General features: G+C 36.5%; 1 protein-coding gene across 1 annotated transcript in view; it reads left to right on the forward strand.

Moving 5' to 3' along the window:
* The first annotated feature begins 2,273 nt into the window (after window positions 1-2,273).
* The window catches only part of DCX (doublecortin), a 92,707-nt gene continuing 71,986 nt past the window's right edge, over window positions 2,274-22,994 (forward strand). The window contains exons 1-2 of the mRNA XM_072430020.1: window positions 2,274-2,358; window positions 8,643-9,026. Of these exons, the coding sequence (XP_072286121.1) occupies window positions 8,663-9,026 (364 nt within the window). The 5' untranslated portion in view covers window positions 2,274-2,358; window positions 8,643-8,662. The remainder of the gene's footprint in view (window positions 2,359-8,642; window positions 9,027-22,994) is intronic.

Below are 22,994 nucleotides of genomic sequence, written 5' to 3' on the forward strand. Positions count from 1 at the left end.
GGTGGTGCATATGCTAGCCACCCTAGTTTTTTTGCCACACAGGCTGTATGCCTTCTTCTGCAAAAATGTGGGTTTCCCCTTAAAATATAAACCAGACTCTTAGGCATGGGCCTGGGTGGCCAGGACATGGAGGGCAGGGAGCTTACTTACATCCTTTCTTCTACCATATCAAGCCACATGCCTTCCAACATTTGTAGAGGTATTTTACAAAGAGGACAGCGATGCCTTCCCACTATTGGAAAGTACAATTGCCCCCCGCTGTTAAAGGGAAAGGGTTCTCCCTTAACAGGGAGGGTTTTCTTCACAATATTATTATACTGCAATCTTTCCTATAGCAATAAAGTTAGGTTTTATAAAAATAAAAAAAGATATAGGAATTAATTCAACCCCATCTTCTCCCACACACACAACCCTCATGGTTGCACGAATAACGATTTTGCCACACATTTTTGGTTGTTGATTTAGATTGTGCATGCCAGAGTAAGAACAATATTTCTAGGATCATCACTAAAGACTAACATTAAATTGATTAGTGAAAAAGGTTTTTAACCCTTTTGCTGCCAAGAATGCACTCCTAGCAGCAACAGCTTTGCCACCATATTAACAAATTATAGTTACTGGAGATCGTTTTTTTGGCTGCCACCAGCACAGGGCTGTCAGCCAGCTCTACTCACAAAGGCTGTAAAGTCTCTCAGTCACTACTGTAACAGGTAGCAATTTGCCCCCACTGAGACACTCCACCCTATTGGTTCCTGGGTTTTCCTTTTCATCTGAGGAGACTGGGGGAGGTACTTGCTACATCAGCATGGCATGATGGAGGCCATGGAAGACACACCTTTACACACTTAATCCCATAAATTAATTTATTTCAATCATGAAGGCTCAGTATCATTAGTGAGCATTACCCTGTTTTCATAAAGCATTGTACTACACCATGCAGGTTCCTTCCACTATCCATAATCTGCCTGCACTGCATAGAGAAGCATAAAGATGTGATATGATGATATCATACAATCTAAAATAAGGTATATAATAAAGCCGAAAGGTGGAGTTTGAGGATGAACATGGCAAAATAAAGGACTTTTGCTATGATGTTGGTGTGGTTATAAACACTTTAGATGAATGAGTGGGGAACAAATGCACCCTAATTCACATTGGACTTCATAAGCCTTACAAAAGGAAGCTTCCAGTTTCCACAAGAAACCTCCCATACAAACCCCCACCTTTTATTGGGGGGGGGGGGCAGGATGTGGGGAAGAGGCCCTTGTCTCTCAACATTTAGGGACTATCTTATTTTGCAAGGGGGACGCGGCTCTAACACCCTTGCAAAATCATCTCTCAAATATAAAGGTGGCCCAGTCTGGCATAGGAAGAGGATGTGTCTCATCACTGCCTTGGCTGCCCATGGAAAATAATTGGAGGTGAGGGTGGGTGGTTCAGTACTGCCTGCTGTAAAATGTTCAAATGCTGGTTCTATAAGAACCAACTTAGCAGTGCAGATGGCCAAGGTGCCAACCACTAGCAGTTGCATAGGAACTCCTGGTCTCGCTGCTAGTCTGAACATATCCTTATAGTAACTGAGTATTTTTTTGTGAAGGGTTCATTCTTAAACTTTAGGGGATCCTAAAAACTCTGGGTTAAAGAGTTAAAGTTTTTTGTTAGCAGAGCTAACATAAAAGCTAACAGCTTATGACGGTAGTTTATGACTGTAGTTTATGACTGGCTAGTGGGTTCATTTCATTGGGTCAAGACATAGATGGTATAGCACTCCAGGCTGGCTGATGTCCACTGTGATATCAAAAAGAGAGATGGACATTTAATTTATACAGGGATGTCATACATCTATGTCCAAGTATAACCAAAGCTGGGGTTGTCCACATTTGGCACATTTAAATAAGGATGAATATCATGGCACTCCAGGCTGGCTGATGTCCCCAAAAGCCATATGGACAATTCATTTGTAGAACAATGTCATGCGTCTTTGTTTATGTATAACCAAAGTTCCAGTTGCCCAGGATAAAAGCCAAAGATGGGTCAGGCTGTCTAATCACATTGTAGAATGGCATTTAAAGAAGTCGATAAACTGCTTTTGTCAGTTTTGCTATAGGCTAAAATTAAATTTAAAACACTTCAGATATTTAAAAGGATAACATTCTTTTACAAATTCTGAATGGATACATCAATCATGAACTGCTGAGTATAACCAGAGTAGGAGGAGCATCTCATTTTAGGCACTAGGACCTGGAGGCAGACACCCACACTGGCAGGAATCCCTTGGCTGGAAGCTCAGATAACAAAGGCAGATTGGAAATAGCCGTCATTCCAACAGCATCCTCAGCTTGTACCAGTGGCAGCACGGTGAGTAGCTGCTTTCCAGTAATGCATGTGTTTGCCTATTCATTTTGAATTCAATGCTTGGAATACTACAAAAAGGATAGAGTTAAGGATTGTATATAACAAATGATACGCTTACTGAAACACTCTTTGCTCACCAAATTACAGTTAGATTTTTTATTTTAATATGAACTAATAATTTCCCAAAAAATATTTATTGTAGCACTGATTACAGCTTTGTAAATGACCAACAACTATGACCAATGAATAGAATTTGAACCTGGAGCCTCATTTAATGTAGAATTTTATTAAAGGAGTGGTCCAGGGGGATGTCAGCTGTGTCACATAGGTGACAGACAGTAAGTCGATTGCTGTGCTGCTTATCTCATATTGAATGGTTGTTAAAGTAACAGAGAGCTTGGCGAATGCAAATGAAATATAAATAAATAGTTATATTCATATGGGAAAGTCTTTTTATTTTTTATGTAATATGCATTTGTATGCTGCCCAATATTTTTTGATAAATCAGTTATACTAGCAATTCTATCTTCTGCAATGTGCGATATACACTCATGCATGAATAACAGGTTACTCTTTTAACTAAGATATAACAAAGCAAATTGGTTACAACTTAGGAGTAAAAAGAGTAGGTAAATAAAGAAGTATTATTGGTTAGTTTATTAGGGAAAATTTACTGAAAAGGAAAGAAGGAAAATTTTTTTCCCTAAAAATTTAATTTATTTAGACAATGAGCATGTCATTACATGAAGAGGTGTGGGCTCTTTTTCTTTACGCCTTGTATTATAATCCATCCCCTGGTGCAGTACAAGCAGAGGTGAAGAATGCTGGGCTGATAAATGCTATAAAACATGCAGAATATAGAAAAATGGGAGAGGCTAGTTGTTGTGGAGTTAACCTCTTCCTTCCTATTCCTACATTAGGCTGTTGCAGCTTTGCTGTATAAATATATTACCAGCTTCTCCTGATCCACCCATTCTCTGCAACATGGTGTCTAAGATGGGTGGTGGAGATATAGCGCCTTGGAACAATACACAGGGGGGAGGTTTAAAGCCATTCTATAAAAATATGCATTTGTAGAGCAGCCTTTCCCATTCTGACTGCATAGTTCCATTGTAATAGTTTACCTGGCACAAATATTTTTAATTAATTTGGCTAGCTAATAACAAAGAGCTATTTTGGGTTCTGTAGGCGTGAGACTGAACATGTGGGTGATGGCTGGCTTGTCTAGTTGCTGATCAATACTCCTTTGTTGCTTGCTGTCACATACTGATTGGTAATTTTAAAAGTATGCATTTTCTCGATGATTCTGGCACAATATTTGGATAGGTGAATGCAGAAGAAATTGATTTTTCAATGCACAGGTATGTGTGTAGTTGTTCACATTTCTATTTTAAAAATATAATTTGGATGGTAAAATTGATATCTGAATAAAATAACGTGCCTGCTTCACATTCAGTCTCAAGTTCCCTGAGCCCTATTTTATAAACTTAGAGGAGAGGAGATATTTAAAAAGTTTCATCCATCCATAAATGATAAAGGTATAAGTATAGGGAATAGATTGTAATGGGCTAAGATTTAATTACTTGAAAATTTTCATTGTTTAGCTTATTCATGCTTACTCTTTATTTAAGAAATACAATCAACTCCCCTCTTACAAAGTATACTACCTTACGCTGATGGTAAAACAACTTGCATGCACACAGTGGACATTTATTTTGGTACACTTACCAAGAACCCTTATAGAAGGGCATTTGTGTCAAACTCCCAGGTGTACAATGGCAGTTTAATAATGATTCACTGGAGTTATTAGGACAAACAAGCCATGTGCCAAGTAATGGCCATGTGTGCCAAGAAAACCTACCCCAAACCACTACATTACTACCATATGCCTAAAACACACACAACGCAGTGTGTATCCATGGTTACATGCTGTGTACACCATATTCTGCTATTTGCATGTCACAGAAGGTGCTATGATTGATCAGACTAGGCAACATATTTCTAATCTTTTGTTGTTTAGATTTGCTGATCATGTGCTTATTGCAACTTCAATTGCTTGCTAGGCATGGTCTTCTACTTTTATAATTCAACATGTAATGTGTTTTGTATGTCCTCCTCTACACTGTTATAGTAAAGAGAGCTTATCTGAGTAGGTTTTCTATCAGCTTGGACAAGTTGGGCCATTCTCCCCTTACCTCTCTTGTCACCAGAGTGTTATCATCCTGGTATTCTGCTGACTGGAAGATTTCCCATCATTCCTTTGAAGACCTAGAGCAGTCATTCCCCTGAGCGATGTTGAGTGATGATGATGATGATAAGTGATGTTGGATTGATCTCCAAACTAAATTCTCTACAATTCAAGGGGCAGTTTTCCACTAACCACCAATATAAGGGGTCACTTATTAACACATAATGCCAGAACAAACCTTTTTTGTAGGTTTTTTTTTTATTTTAAGATATTACTAAAGAGGGTTGGTAACAAAATTATTGGTCATGTGTGATAAATTTACTAGGTACACCATAATATGTATTTCTTTCTTTAAAGTGATTTGAACTAATTGGCCAGGCTAATGGACCTTAGGCTGTAAGTATAATCCTTTTTTTAGCTTGGGTTCCACAAGCAACTGAAAATTGTTTTCAGGGATCCCCAGGGGGAAAATGTTGAGGAAGGCTGCTCTAGGGACTTTAATGCGTGGAAATCCCAAGTCAGCAACTGCCAGGTCTAACATATATATAGAACAAAGTCTCTTAGATCATGTATTTGATTTGTGTTTTGCTGATAAATTGTATGTTTTACATTCCAGTTTACCTAATAACAGGTGAGGATGATTTCTAAATGACACAATAAAAGTCAGTACAGATTTTTCCACTTCCAGATTTTTTGCCATTTTAAAAATGTATGGGAAGAGACTTAGCTTTAAGGAAAAGTCATATACTGCTGAAAGTTTTTAAACAGTGCCTTCCTACATGGTGTACTGTGTCTCGTTTGTACTTTTTGTACTTTTTTTCATTTTTCCATTAAAGATACAATCATTTTCCTGTAGTTCATCCTAACATTTCACTTGATTATACAAACAGCATATCTCATTTATTGTAAGTCAGTATTGTTTGAATGTCCTAAAAGATCTTTGAATCTTTTTTTTTTTTTTAATCTTGTGTATCAACATATTTATATTAAAAGGGAATGTATTCATCAAACCTATTTATGGGTTTAGGCTTTCAGGGTAGGTTTGATGCTAAATGGTGACTGTACACAAGTAATCCTAGGTGTTACTTATTGCATAATTATACATATGGCGCATTGTTTTTATATATTATGTGCTATTATGTTTTGTTAAAGTTTAATGATTTAACATGACCATCTAAACAAAAGTTACCCATGTACCTCATGCTTAGTATGTCTAAAATTTTTGTCATCGTGACGTTTAAAAGGTATTTCTTTTGGTACTATTCATATGTTATGTTATTTGTGCCATTATGTTTTTTTCCTTGCTTGATGTTATCTTGTTTTGTAAATTGTTCAATCTCAATAAAAATATATTATACATAAAATTGTTGTCATATTACCAAAGAATGTGTCCAAAGGCAATGTAGCATCTAAGTCCCCCTTCCCGTTTATTGGCTTTGATAAGAGAAACTACCACATTTGCACATTTGCATTGTTTGCATTTACATAGCCTGCCCCTATCACAAACCAACTGCTTAGAAGTGCATCTTCTTTTTGAAATGATAAGCAGGTACACAGCTTTCACCATTATCTCTGTGGTTTATTGCAGGGGTATTGGGGTTTAGGGTAAAATTGGACCCCTTGATCATTCATTGGGCCCGACACCACAATCAGGGTTGCCATGTGGGTGATCTGGCTCTGCTCATAAAGTTGTCTGTATTAGTGCTAAATCATTATTATTGTTGCTTCTCATATTAGTTCAAAGCTGTACTGTACTTTTTTACAGCAACATCTATTGCAATACATGTCTCAGCAAAAATACTGTTTTGTTGAGAATATTAAATTGCATATTGGTTTGGATGATCCAACCAGAAATCACAAGGTATTGAGTCATAGCATAATGGTAGTGGGGGGTCCAAAAAGCCACACTTAGTAAAGTGGGATGAGCAAATTAAACACTAGGAGCAAATGTCTGAATTTATATAAGCTCAATTGAAATATGTGTTTTTATGTGTAAACATTTTATGTTTGATAAAATATTTTATCCATTCAAATCTCCACTGGCAATTTTTAATTGGCCATATTAGGGTTAGTATAAGGCAATAATCTGTGTCTTTCCTATTATAAATTAGCCATGTAGTTACATAATCTAAATTTTTACATTGTCATGTTTAGTTTAGACGAGACCTTTAATCCTGTTTGAACATCCTCCTTCACACGATGTCTGGATTGCCAGCTTTGCCTTCGGTCATACTACTGGCAGAGTCTGCCATGTGATAATTGCCTTTCTTGTTGCATCCCTCAACCATGGCAACTGATTCTTTTGTGTGGGTTTAGGCTGCGGCAGAATCAAATAGATGACATCATGCCACATGTACGAGGAGTGTCTTTTATATTTAGGAAATGTGGCGGCTCGATTAGAAACAAAACAGATTCATAAAAATGAGTCATGGGAAATGCTGAAAATGCTTTAGCTTAAAGCAATTTTGAAGACAAATTTTAAAATCAATCAAAGGCTTGAGAACAATGAAAAAGAAATAAGTTGTATAGCATCTCTTTATGGGTTAGAAGCACCTGATGTTTTCTATATCATCCACCAACATTCATTGTATTTGTAACAGTTGCAAAATGTTGAATGTACCGTAGTATTTTACAAGGACATCTGATTTCTTTACCCGTTATATATGTTATAATATTTTCATTATTCCTCTGTTTGTTTAACCTGGTGACACAGACATTTGGCATGCACATTGCATTCCCAGCAGTTAACACATGCTGTCAGCTGTCAGTATAATGATGAAGAAGTGGGTGTGCCTTCCTCAAATCTGTCACATGCTGGCTGGTCTTTAAACGAGGGCTGTCCATAACATAGAAGCCACCTGTCTCTAATTTCCAGGGACATTCCGAGATTTTAATCATGGATGTTACAGATCTGATCATTAATCAGCACTGCAACATACCCTTCATAAAATCTTATAATATATTTTTGGTGTATATAGATTTGATTTTATAACAAAGCGGCATTTTAAATTTAACATTTTGATCTTTGCTTAACCCTTCAAGGAGCCAGCCCACTAGTTCCATTAGGGTTGAGAGCTCCTAAGAGGAGTACTGAGGCATGTGATAATATATGAAAAGGGACCAAGGATGTCACAATATCGCCAGAATTAATTTCTGTTTTTTGTCTCTATATTAAATATTGCAATATATTAGAAGACCTCCTGAAGTTCATTATCCCATGTAATTACGCCTATTTATTAAATTATATCTGTATTGGTAGACGTTCACCTTTTCCTGTTGCTTTGATGTCCCCAATTTTTAAATACTAGACATCTGTATGCTTCTTTGAGATTCAACAAAGGCAATGATCTGGATGCCAAGATATCGTATATAAAGGCAAAAAGCCTTCAAGGGGTCTGCTATGACCACATGTGTACAAATAAAATAGAAAAAAATACATAAAATATTTGTATTTTGCGTAATTCACTTACACCCCAATGTAGGACCAGCTTTATCTGTCTGAAGTCCTATTTTTTCTTTTCCTGTTTTTGGATTAAAACTGCCGATATCATGCTGAGCAGTACACATATAGAATATGACTCCTATTTGTACTTGATGATATGTTCCTCCTGGGAAGTCCTAACATAGACACCAAAAGAACCATATATATAATATATATAATTAGAAGGGAGCAGCATGATGCAGACACCCATGTAAAGTCCATACATTTGATGAAGTATAATGATATACTTGTCTACCTCTACAGCTTTGCATTAGTCTCATAACCTTCTGTTTAAGTGTAAAAAAAAACTAGACAAAGTCACCTTTGCTTTAATAATCTAAACTCATTCATCCTAAAGGTTCATATACCCTCTGGGCTTTGCATGGGCACAGGTGTTTAGGCTGCTGTTTGCCTCAATTAGCAATCTCTGCATTTAAACATGCCTCAATTCAATCACTTTCCTATATCAATTATTTACCATCTCTGAGCAACATGAGATTCTGCTGGTAACAAGTAAAAAGGAATTATTAATGCTACAAGGGGATTGCTCTGTTTGTTAGTTTCTCTGGGTGAGACATGGAAGTAACATTGTCTTCTCTGCATGATTGCCCCTTCTAGGTCTCCAGAGAAACTTAGACATGGAGCTTGAATTTGGACACTTTGACGAGCGGGATAAGACTTCGAGGAATGCAAAAACATCTCGGATGAATGGATTGCCAAGTCCTACACACAGTGCTCACTGCAGTTTTTATAGAACCCGTACCTTGCAGGCCCTTACTAATGAAAAGAAAGCCAAAAAGGTACGATTCTACCGTAACGGCGATCGATACTTCAAGGGGATAGTATATGCCGTCTCTCCTGACCGCTTTAGAAGTTTTGATGCTCTGTTGGCTGACTTGACCAGGTCTCTCTCTGATAACATTAACTTGCCCCAAGGTGTTCGCTACATCTACACCATTGATGGGTCAACTAAGATCACCAGTATGGATGAACTAGAGGAAGGTAGGCCATTATCTTAATATATCGTTTTAATTTTCATATTTAGATGGATATTTCTTTCCACAGCAGCTGGATTTACAAGATATACACAATATGCGGCTACTATGTCTTATGAGGTCATCTGAATTTCTAGTCAAATGACAGATCCCTTTCACCGTTGTCACTTCTCAGAAGCAATCAGAGCAAAAACGATGAGTATGAATTAAACTCAGCATGTGGGGATTTTATCTTATACAAGCAAAGAAATCCATTTCATCATTCAGGTCCTCCACTTCCTCATTTGCATTGAGTTCATTTTACAAACTACTTGTACATGAACGCCTCTCCAGAGACTTGTAGTATACTACCCTTTGATGCACACTGATACATTTTGCCAAGCATGTCATCTTCTCAGACACAATAAATAGTCCCAGTGGAGGATCTGTTATTTCAGGTACATCTTTAAAAACATTATTTTATTTTCACAATTTACAGTTGTCAAATAGAGTAATGTTGTCCCATGGTAAGAACCACTTCTTCTCCAGAGAAATCGCTTCTGCACAATTTATTATAACCAACATTTTACATTTTTTTTTTAAACATTCTTTATTTAAAATTTTAACGGGGTACAATAAAAACCGGGGAGGGGGATACAAGGTATCACAGGATTAGAATAAAACCAGATAAACAGGCACATATCCATATAACAACCATGAAAGTATTCCATCCAGATTAGTACACACTTGTTGCAGCAATAACATGAGACAAATTATTAAGACGCAATTAAAAGTAAAAAGGAAAAAAACCCATAAATAATACAACAAAAAGGTATGTGTAAGGGGGAGGGTGGTTGGGGCACAGAGGAAGAGAGAAGGAGGGGAAGAGTAGAAGGAAAAATATACTACCGGTAAGTAGAGGAGGGTCACTCCCAAAGGGAAAAATGTACATATGAGAATCAAATATAATATTCAATTTGAAGAAGCAAGGTTACAATTTAAAACAACATTCACAACAACATATTAGATACTTTTTATTATTTCACCCTAATCTGTGCATACTGTGTACATATTCAGCTGTCAAACACTGAAAATATATTAAAACATTTTTTGTACATGTGAAACATGCAGGTTCTGGTACATTGGATGTGTAACTGAATTCAACAATGTAAAAAGTGTGGTGTATCTAATTCAATAAACAAAAATGTGACATACTGCATCCGACTAGTCTTAATATGTAATGGCTTTGATAGAATTTTTGTTTGCCTTTTTATTTTTAAATGGTAGTCCTGCAAGTAACACATTTCCTTTCTGAGAGTGAGAATGGTTACTCATTGCTCATGTCAATAGAGGTACAGCATTGTACAGAAGAAAGTACCACATTTTTGTCAGGATTAGCATTTTTGCACATATTGAGCAGGTATACCCAAAATGCTTACAGCTGGATTTTTTACAGACAAAAGGGATCAATAAAAGATATATTTATTGCTGGGTTTACATGCATATAACACAAACTGTTCAAATTAATCAATCTTAACAAACTTAATGCTTCTTTAGAGCTGCATACAGACGTTAGAGTTTTGTCACTGGGAAGAATCTTTTGTGATCATCAGCAACACTAGAACTCATGGGAGCTGTACACACAACACTGTTCAGTTCTTCAGGGAAAAGAGGGGGTAGGACAAGCCATAAGAGATGACAGCAGTTTAGTGTCCACCCAGTAAATTATTAAACTACATCAGGAAATCACTGTACACACACTAGATTTTAGTCCTACCAGGACTACCTGGATGACCAGGACCATTTATCTTGGGCGACAACTATCTACCATGTGCATGTAGCTTTAGGTTTTCCATTCTATTTCATTATTTCTTTGATTCTGGGAGGTTTTTTTAGCTTGATCTATTATGTAGTCTTTGTAATGAAAAATTTATTGACATGGTTAAAATTGCCTAAAAATTGCAGAGTGAGTGGACAGAGGCAATCATTAGATCTCAAGACACAAATTATATTGGCTTCTGGTGTTTACCAGTGGCGGACATAGCCAACAGTGGGCACCTGTGCAAAGTTTACTACGGGCCGCGTGCGGGAGCTACTGTTGACTGAGGAGGGTCCAGAACCATCTTACAATGCACATTCTGCACCTCCCTATTTCTGCGTCTGGTGTTTGCTGGGGTTTAATGGCTTGTTTCGATCTCATCTGCTGAAATCAACTAAGAATAAATAATGTTCATTTTATGTGTACAGCCAGTTTATAAGTACATTTATAGTGTTTTAGCTTAGATTCTTAGAAAAGCTTCACAAACCTGAAATACATTTCTGTCCCCCATTTCTTGTAACAAATGTGTCTTGTACAAATGCTCACAAACACTAATTGAGATTCATATGGGAAAGAAATTCCCTGAGCTTTAATCTATTACTGGCCAGAGGAGCCAGGTGCTTCCCTGCCCATTAATATATGTACTGGTGACACAGCAGCTGACCACCATGTCCCCGGGGTGATGTGTCAGATGTTAAATGTGAAGCAAATTAAGTTTCCACACATATTTACAATGGACATTTTATATAGGTATAGATTCCTTTACCAGAATTATCAATAAAATAAGCTTAAAGTAATGCAGGAGACATGTGCCCATATTGTTCATATAAAAAAAAATATAGATTGAGTTTCACTATACTAGAAATGCAAAAATATAAGTTTTGTTGGCTGTGGCTGAAAAAGACATAGATGACTAAATAAAAAAAGAGGTAAATGTCCATTAAAATTTAGTCATTTACAAAAATGTTGGTCCACCTGAATGCAAAACAAATTTATGACCTATTTGGTCCTGAAAGAGGAAAAATTCCCCACAGACACATGTGGATCAATACAATGGTGTTTCAATTCTTTCTTTTAGATATTATGACACTAATATTTAGCACAGTTGTTAAACAGTTGTATTGATTTGCAATCCTTACCTTGTACTAAGGCAAACAAGGTAACAAAGAACTCCATAGACAATTAACATCCTTCCAACTTTTCTAAGGTTCTTACAATAAAATGGTAATTTGCCATATCTGTATAATAACTTTTGCAAAATTGTTCAAAGATAATTAAGCCCAATTTCTCTTTCTCATTACCTTAGCAACTCATTTAGTGGATATCACTCTTTGCACTTTTGTTATACACAGTTGCACTATGCACACAACATTCTCATATTTTCCAGCCCATTCATAAAATGCAGGCTGTGTTTTGTAGCTGGAAGACCTTCACATAATTCTATCTTCTTAACATGGTGATTGAAGAAGAAATAGTCATGTGACAGATCTCTTGGCCAGGTTCTCCCCTACCAGCACATTTTTCCTACAAACCCCTATTTATTTATCAGCTGTTTTTTTTCTTTTTCCAAAACCATAAAGCTACATTCAGAATAACAGTAAGGTTTTGTTGCGGTTTCCGCTTTCTCACACCACTGAACTGCTGCCTCGAACGGGGCTCTACATGTAGTGTTAACCCATGGATGCCCTATTGAGATTAAATAGGGGTGGCAATGGGTGTGACAGTACTTCTCACTGCTGCTGGTTGTCAAATCTGTAATTGCTGGTTTATTAGGAACCAGTGCTGAAGTGCATGCAGCTGAGTAATTGGCATGGTGCCAGCCTGCATGTGCTGTGAAATAATACTGGTGGTCTGAACCTTCCCTAAAGCTGGTTTTAAATGAACTCAGCCACATTTCCTTCAAATCTTTTATATTCTTCATAGAAAACAGTTCTATCAACTGTACCCATTATCTCAAACTATGGCCCCTGTATTTTCCTTATTACAGGTTACCTTTAATATTATTATGAAAATATTAAGTATTATATTCATTTTACTAAATAGAAGCTAATTTTGTCTAGGCAAACATATTACCCAAGAGCAGCTAATGACCACATTCTCCTAATCACTAAGATACAATTGTTCATCATCACGTATGGAAATGTATTAGTTGTGGGATCCTTACTCATGAAGAACATGTTTCCTAAATGTATTGTTTTCAAATGGAATGACCTTGCATTGGGTTAAGATTTGACAAATATAGTATTATATTTTTGTTCTGCTTTTGTGGAAAAATTAGAACTGATATATAAAAGGTAACACAAAGCAATAGCTGTGTGATTTTCCATACAATGGTTGCTCCAGACAAAAAATATATTACTGTATTATAAATTCTATTACTATTACTTCTATCTCTCTTTTTCTCATATATTTATATATTCTTAGCTTGTTGTGTTTTAAGTGATGACAATAAAAAAATATCCAAATAATTTCTGACTTTGTCAACACAGTAAATCGTTGTGCCCTGAATGTTTCCAAACTACTTAGAGGCTTACCATACTCCAGGCACTCCAGGAGGTCTCACTGTACTGGGACTAACGAAGTGTGCATGTCACAAGTGTAGTGCATTCTGGACTCATTTTAGACGTTCACAGCTGGCAAAGAAAAACTGTAATGATAAACAAGACATGTTTTAGTGCCAACAGCTGAATACCCAAGTATACACAGTCTGACTGGAAATGTCCATAATATGAATATTTGGCAACATATTTAAAGTACACCTGTCACCAGATCATAAAAGCTAATAGAATGCTCAAGCATCTAATGATTAACTATTAAGTTTAATACATGTACATTGTAAAAGTGTTCTTTGTAATCTGATTGCCAGTTGCTCAAAAATGACTTTCTGTCTCAGTCCCCTGTATAGTAGTGTGACCATCCATCCCTCTGTTCATGATATTTAGTGTAGAATGCAGATTTATTTTTTGGATTATGGTTGACACTTGTCACATTGGCATGACATTGTATGACGAGATGGTGGCACATTGCCTTGAAATTCTTGATGAGTTGCATCTGATTTAATGATTTGGATCCAAATCTGATTCAAAGAGAAAACGTCACTTGCCTCATTAGGGCCAATTGATACCAATTTTCCAGTTGCTTTCCCAGACATTTTGAAACCCAGTCTATAGAAGCAAGCCTACCATGTATATATCAACTATTCAATATGTACACAAGTTACATTCATAAAGCTGACATTCACTGGCCATATAGAAAACATAGTTCAGATGGACTTTACACCTGCCCAATTGTACAATCCCTAAGAACAAATCATGTCCCTGTATTGGTGTGGTCATTTAATACTATTGTGTTTGAACCAGTGGAATGCATTAATCTAGGATGATCAATAAGAATTCACAAGGATCTAAATACCTAACTAAGGGGGGGCATGTCTGGCAAACGTCTAAGGTGACCGCATGAGCTTAGAACTCCGGACCTGAGAGAGCCACTAACGACTTTTCTAGCGTCATACCGCAAGATCTCCTCTACCATCGAACACCCCAGCATGTCTGTTGCATCCAGCCATCGGGTGAGCATGACGAAAAGAAGAAAACTTAAACAGGAGCCACAAAAACTGACGAGTTTCTTCAGGCCACAAGGCTCTCCGGCCTCTTAAAATGGCGCAGAGGGGGAGCCTACCTCACTAGCGGCGTCTCTCCTGCTGCCTCCTCAGCTGCGGACATGGGATCTGCAAGTGAGACCGTGGAAATCGAGGATCTGGTGAGTCTCCAGCTGACACTGACTCTGATTACTTATCTGCACATGCCAGGAGCACTTCTCATTGTAATCAGCATTCTCCTGTGCAACAAAGTCGGCATTCATTATCCTTTTCTCCATCCCAAGCAACACCTGTTTATAAACTTCATACTATAGAAGAGTTTCCTGTACTTCATAAAGACATGTCTCTCTACTATGAAAGAGATGATGCTTTCTCTAAAGCATTCCATCCATCAGGATATGTCAGTTATGTTTGTACAAATCAAAGCCTCTGTTACTCAACGTAACAAAATAATTTCTAACCTGGAGAAAAAAAATGGAGGACTTTTCCCAAGCTCATAACGAATTAGTAGATGCACATCAGGAACATACTACTGAAATTCAATGGCTTAAAAAAAAGATAGCTGACCTGGAAGACAGATCAAGATGAAACAATATTACGTTTAGAGGGATCCCAGAGTCAGTATCTCCTAGCGACCTGATTGGGTACCGTACAACAATTTTCAAACTACTTTTACCATCAGCTTTAAAATCTGAGCTACTGATTGACAGGGCCAACAGAAATCCGAAACCAAACTTCTTGTCACCTGATATTCCAAGAGATGTACTAATCAGAGTGCATTTTTACCATATTAAAGAGAAACTGATGGCGGCTGCAAGAAAATCACGTGCTCTGCCTGAGATGTATAAGAAAGTTCAATTATTTGTTGACTTGAGAACCTATCCAATACCACATGTAGAAGAGGGCATACAACTACTAACACAATGGCACATTGTTACAGAACCAGCTCAACAAAATGTTTCTCCCAGTTGTATGGAGTCTGCATGGGCTTGACTGTACACCACTTGCGGTATGCGTATTATTATGATACAGTCTTGAGTGGCTTTTACTACCTTGTTGGTTTAGGGTTATTAAGTTTTAGAACCCTGAACTTTTCGCACCCCCCGAGTGTTTTATAGCAGATTTTTGCAGAATATTGAACAATTCCCCAGTACCCTTCGGTTTATTCTCATTCATATACTATTGCTAGCGAAACTGCATTTACTTAAATTTTGGAAAGATTCTCAAATACCTAGTCTCAGTAATCTTATTATGGATTGGAATATGTGCTGTGCATATAAAAAGTTTAAAGCTCTTACAAATACTGCATTCAGACAATTTTCAGTTAACTGGGAAGTGTGGTTAAACTATCATAAGTGTACTGTATCAAAATAATAATTTGGTAATTACGTTGTTCTACTACTTTCATTACCATTTTTAATACAATTTGTATTAAGTTAATGGACTGGTTTTGGTTCTGGTTTTAATTTTGTTTGTTTTATTCTATTCCATATTGTGTGCTTATGTCTATGTTATTTCTTTTTCTCTTCTCTTTCCTTTTTTAATTTTCTGGATTTCCGGTTACTATTTCAAAAAATTAACAAAGACTTATTGAACTATAAATACTAATCTGTTTCTGCTTCAAAAAAGAACCATCAAGCATAGCACATAGAACTAAGAACCTTAAAGGAACGCTCTGATTGACTGAGTGTCATAGACAGTTCCACCAATAAAGAACTATTATAGAATATTTATTAACTATAATAGAATACCTACTATAGTTATTATTTACTTTAATTAATTTTATTTATTCACTTCAGTTTAAGTACAATATTTTAAGGCCTAATTTGAAATCTCATTTCTAATAAAAGGTAAAAAATTTAAAGTATGTGTTGTGCATTTGAGATGTCTTGGATTAGTAGTCACCCATCTCCAACCAAAATATTTGTAACTATTTACTATTTCTTTTCAGAGTAAGAGAAGAGTAATGGTTTTTGGCCAATGGTAAAGGCCCATATCATTCCTGACCTTAGAAGTGGCCCTTCTATCCCAAGAATGAGGATTTTTTGGGGGGAGGGGGGGGCACAGAAGATGTAAAATAAATATGTATAATGTATATGTATAACACTAATTTAGCTATATGTATATTTGTATTGTGCAATGAAAAAAATGCAGTTCTACCTTCGTATAAAAAAAAACCCAACAAAATATGAAATACAAGGTAGGTGAATATCTATAACATTTATGAACTGGTGTGATCATTCAGCGCTTTCTAATAAAGTCAAATACACTGCAGCATAAGCATAAACTGCATTTTACCCTCATTACGGTACTGAGATGATTGTGGTAAGAATGTTGCTGCTCAATTAAGCACAGCAAAATTTTGACAGACACAGGAGCATCTGATTTCTGGAAGATGACAGATAACAAAATCCATACAATCTGATTTCACCTACAATAGAAAACTAAAACAAAAAAACCTAATTGCTATCTATAGGTCAGAATCTTAATATTATTTTTTTTTTTTTTTTTAATTAAATCTCCTCAGTAGGGGGTGGGCATTTTCTTAATCAACTACATTGCAATTTTGCTGTTGCAACAATGAAGAATCATACTAGATTATGTTGTATAAGTGCTTTTGACCTAAAAATCAGGTTGATTACAACAATATAGTCAAAGTAAAACAAGCTTATAGCCCAGTAAGCTTCATAATTCCGCTATAGCTTTGTTTACTCCTATGCCTTGGTTAACTTCAAGGTTTAGGGCTGAAGTCTGCCTTTTGTTTGTTATGGTTTCTCCAGATCCAGGTAGAACACTACATACAGTAGAGGTGCAGCTAACACAGTAGCAAACCTTAAATGTGTCCAGATATTGCCGGTACATTCCATTCAAAGCTGGAATTCAACATTGAGATACATAAAATGAGCACATCTTACATGATGAGTTCAGGATTTCATGTACCAGTCTTCCCATTCTTTTTTAAAATCTAATTCATACTCTATTTCATCTAGTAATAATCTAATTAATCTAGTAATACTGGAACATTCTTACTGATGATGTTGGAATACCAATTGTGAGCTGCTTTACTACAGAGATCTGTGTAAAGCTACATAAACACGTCAAATTTTTCTTACCTGATAATCGGCCTGGGGAGGAGATCGGGCAAGAATCTGGTGTGTGTACAGCCCGTGTCCTTCATCGTCCGTGGATCCATCCTGGTGGATCCTCGGACGACGAGCGGTCCTAATGCAAGAAAAGTGGAAGACCGCGTAGTAGGGTGCCGCTGTGTCTCTCTTCCCCTCCCCTCTCCATAGAGCAGAACGGTGCTGTATGTACAGCCCTCGTTCATGCATCGTGCGGTTCTTATTGTTGGAAAGGATTGTGAAAAAGCCTTTCCAACAACAAGAATTGCAAGTGTGTACGCGGCTTAAGGATTATGGAGTTTTTAACAGCCACCAATCACTTTCAAAGCTACCTTAGATGTTTACCTGTAATTAGTGATACAGGAAGCACAAAGCCAATATGTGTTTAGAAGTTCTTGTGTGTCCTAAGAGTCAGAATAAATTAAATTTCATAAGTTTTTTTTAACCTAAGCTAACCTAGTTATTTATTAGGTATTGTTTTAGAATAATAAAGTTATTAGTGTGAAATTAAAAAAAAAAAAATATTCTGAACTGGCACCATTACTTTTTAGACTGGGTACTTAGGTTAACAATATGACAAAGGAAAAAACAAAGAATTACTTTACGGGTAGTTTTTCTAGGGTGCAGACATATTGCTTCACAGCTTGATGGACCACAACACCGATTTCAACATCAGAAATCACCTGAATGCTTATGTACAGGTGCTGACAAGGAGTGGAATTAAATGTCAAGGGGATAAGGCTCGATAAACCTGAACATAGAATCCATGTTTCTTCCCAAATCCATGGTGCTTGCCAATAATATTTGTTTATACACTTTAATGAACATGACTGATTTATTTTATTACATCAAAATCGAATGTGCAAAATTAAATATTCCAAGGCAACTAAAAAAAGACTTTTAAATGATTGAAAGGCAAAATGTGGTTGCTATGGGGTCTGTACTTCACATCGCCATTGATCTTTATACAACTACTTTATTACATCTTCTTGTTTCTAGCCAAGAAATACTGCAGGATTTCTATTTCCAAAGGTGTATGTAACCCTAACAGTGAAATTCTCTTACTTTTCCCTTTTCTTTTGGTTCATTAAATTTACCAATAAAAGTGTGTTGTTACATCTATTCATCAAGTGCAAAATCTTCCTATTGTTCCTTGCCAAAATTCTGTGCTCTTTTCCCTCAGCTGACTCCTATCAGCTAGTATTGTTCCCAGTTCTTACTGTAGAGTATAAGGACCAATCTGCCATAGGTATGTGAAAAAAATTGTTTCCAACTTTTCCCATTTACTTGATTAGGATAGGTTGGGACGTTGGCAGAACACTACAGCTCTCCATGGGTATGAAATGGCCCTTTTGGTTAAGCAGTGATTTTCTGTAGTCCTAAAACACTCCCTGTCCTAGGGTAATAACCCTTTTCCTCAATGAATACAGAAAGTTGACTGTAGTTGAAAGACGTCACTGTAGGTCAAGGTGTGTTGAAAAAAACCCCACTAGAATAATTGTAAAAAGCATAAACAATGAAACTGAACACAGACACCACATCTAAAAACTGATATGATGCAATATATTACAGTTTTGTTTTTGGGTTAGACTCCAGATAATAATGTTATATATACAGCATATGGTTGCATGGAAACATTTATGGTATTGCAAGATAAGAATACTGCAGAGCCAGTTAATGAAAGAAATCCTTGACACATTTTAACATGACACATGTATATTCTTAAATAGCAAGGTATTTGCCACCAAAAATACATATTCAGGAATATTTTATTGTAGTGTTTTTGCATATTAATAAATTTGTGTCCTTGTACTGGTGCATCTGTTGCCCCAAGATAGTTTGATGGCCATAAAAGCTAAAGCATGTAATTACTTATTAGTTTCACAGTGTGGAGTCTTCTGTGCTGTATTACCATAGAGCCATCTGTCCCTTTCTGTGCTGACTTGGCAGCTTAGCATTGCTTTGTCTGGAAGGCTGCCCTGCCTACTACAGAGAGGCAGATTTTGCATTGTAATGGCAGGTGGTGCATCTTTTACATGACAATGCAATCCTATGCCATTTTAAAGGATTACAGTTTACTTTATAGCCAGGAAATGGTCAATCTGTTTAACCATTTTCCAGCCAGTGTTAAGCAGGGCACAATTAGCATATCATACAACAGTACAGAATTCCTTCAAGGGAATATTTTTTCCATTAATTCGCTCTTATAGTCTGTAATTTTACAAAACTTCCAGGAACACATTGCTGGTTAATAAACATGGTCTAATAAATGTATTGTGTAAATGTTGATGTCAGTGGTGCATTTTATGACATGTTGTTTAAAATAGAATATGGACAATATACTTTATGATAATAATTTGTATTTCAGAGTAACATGAAGTTTATGGTACCAGGGATTCCAGGAATAATTATAGTATTACTCTTGTTTCATATGCATGCTCTATAAATTCAAAATGTGGCATGCAAAACACCAGTATACTTACATTGTGATTTAGGTATATGTTATTTGCATACATTTTTAGTATATGGTATTTGCATACATTTATAGATGTGATACTTGCAGGTAATATTACCTATCTATCCAAAAGGTTGATACAGTTTTTTACTAGGAAAATTAGCCATCCATCTACTTTCTGGTATTAGTTTTTAGCTCAGAAATTTTTATGTTTGTTCTTCTTCAAATGTGCACTGCTGCAGTTCACTGCTGATCAGTGTGTGATGGTGAGTGGAATGAAAGAGCCATTTCCGACCCGCAGTGAACTGCAGTATTTTGCCACAGATTTACCCATGGTACCATCCACTCTCTTTCAAATGAATGGGAGGAGTTGAGAACCATTATTTGCACATGGCAGCAGCTGATCAGGGCACAGCTCCAGAAAGTGACAATTTGCTTTTTGGCCACACTGATGCTTTTGCATGAACTGCAGTTGAAACCACTTGCAAATGTATCACCTGCGGTAAAGTATGCCACTCCTGAGTGCACAGCAGCAGTTTGCTGTATGCCCAGGAATAGTCAGCTGCGTGGTGGAACAATCCGTGTATGAAAGGAGCCTAAGGAAAAGTTACCCACTGCTTCTACCATCTGAATATATTTTCAGACTAGAAAAAGTCACTGGACCGAATGTTCAAAGACTGCTTTGAAAGGGTGGAACATTCAACTGTTTTTAAAAATAGTGCTGTTGCTGTATATTGTGACTTTTAACAAAAACATTTTAATGAAGTCTTAAAGTTACTAAAAAGTCCACTTTAAAGTGAAACTCTACATTTGCTGAGAAATATCAAATACCCTCCAGATTAGTTATATAACTAAAGTATTTTAACAAAAATAATTGTAGAGTTTTACCTTGTTTATTTCTCTGATTTCATAAAAGGCCATTGCAGTTAGACTAGGGTGATTCATAAATACCTCTTTTGCTGCTCTAAAATAGTACCACACCTATTTAAAATGCACTTCTGACCATAATGAATAATCTGTTGCAAATGTTTGCCAAATTGTCCCAGTCTGCCAATACACAATAGGGAAGCAGTTTAGGGAACCAGAGCCAGGAATACGGCATGCTCATCAGTAGCGTGCTCTGTAGAGATGCTGAAACACTGAAGCTTGCAGCAGTAGTAGTGGTTGTGGTGGTCTAGATTATAGTTTGGTCAGGCAGGATTATGCTAACTAGGAACTTTTTTTAGACATAAGGTTAGACATAAAAGTTCTGCAAGTGGGCCCACAGATATCAATAAACCAGTATTTCTAGATGTTCAGTTGGCCCCAGGGACAAATAATTCATGATTTTCATGCTCAACCAACTATCCTAAATGACATATAAACTCCTTACATTTTGGAATTTTTTTGATGAATTTTCATGTGGATATTTTTTTTTTTATGAGAGTACTACTGTGCTTTAGTAATAATTACATTTATCCCTTAAAAAAGGAAGAATGTGCTTGGTGTATCTAGTTAGTCTAATTAACAGTGTTTTCCATTAATGACTTCCCATTAGAATTACAAACACATCCACGCTCAAGTTCTTTACAGCTTAGTTATTGATCTTTTAAACGAATAAATTAAAAAGAAAATTGCTGCAGGTTGCACTGATAGGGAGGGTATAACAGATTTTTTTAGCATACATATTTATGAAAATGGTGGAATTTCATGACAGTTCTGCAGCGTGGGTTCTATGAATAGGATACAGGCTGCTGGAATGAGGGGCTGTTTAGATAAGCATGTGCTGCTTTTCAGCAAGGCTAAAACTGCTCCAATTAATTTGCAAATCCCATTGAGACTGGAAGCTGAAATAAATTAAAATGGATGGGTATGAGATGTGTTTAGAGGGACTGGCAAGCAATGTTAATCTCATAAGCAGTTTTAGCTTCTTCCTTGCTTTAAGTAGCAATATAAAATAGGAATGTACACAGTAGCCATTGCTTATTACTGTAACTTTAAGTTAAAAAGCATTTTAATACCGCAATAGTAGCTTCAGTCTGTAAATCTGTGTTTTTCCTCTTAAATGTTCCTTTTAATAAAAAACAAAGATTTGTCATAAATGGAATAGCATGTACTTTATCCCTCTTGTGCTGCTGGAGGCATATTTGTAAGGCAATTAATGTGGTCTACTGTTTGGAGATTGTATTGTTTCTATGGCAACCACGGCAGGTTTAACTTACACGTCTATATTCCATGGTTGCATGGAGAATGTCTATTTTTTCCCCGACTAACAGGAATTTTTAAATATTAAAGATATTTCTAAATGTCTGTCTGACATTTATAACTTTACATTTTCAGGTCACAGTTCAGCTAAAGTCTCATTTGTCATGTGGAAAGAAGGTGAATTAGACAATAATCACATTACAAGACATACTCCTGCCCAGCACTGCACTGTTTGTAAATGTATTTTATTATTACAGGTGTTTAAATTATTTTATTAATTAATTATTATTACAAGACATTTTATATGGGTGTGACTAAAACCATGTGTTGATTATATATTAAAGTAGACATATGCTTAGGATACAAAAAAGATCTTTAACCTCCTTGCAGTTAAGCCCGACCTTCGCTCGGGCAAAAAAAAACTGCAAGGATGGTTAAGCCCGAGATTTTGTACATGCTTACTTACCTGGTCCCCCTGTGCTCATCCAGCGTCGTCCTCCATCGATCATCGTCCGCCGATCTCTTACAGGTCTACAATTTAAAAAAAAATTTCATGAAAAACAGTGGATCACTTTTGGTACAGAAATCTAGACCTCAGTGTAACGCTTAGGTGGTTAAGCCTTGTTAACATTCTTTATAGATAAAACATTACAGAAGGGAGGAAGGTGAGTTACCCATGCAGCATTAAATGTTGGGGTTGTTCCTGGCAATAATTTAAACTCTGTGGCAACCGAGTTATTGAATAAACATCTTCAAAGTTACTAAATAAGCCCAGTGTCTGAATTCCACTAGTCTTAGTGTGATAATCCTTTTCAAAT

This window comes from Pyxicephalus adspersus, chromosome Z, assembly GCF_032062135.1.
Source record: "Pyxicephalus adspersus chromosome Z, UCB_Pads_2.0, whole genome shotgun sequence".
Classification (NCBI taxonomy): domain Eukaryota; kingdom Metazoa; phylum Chordata; class Amphibia; order Anura; family Pyxicephalidae; genus Pyxicephalus; species Pyxicephalus adspersus.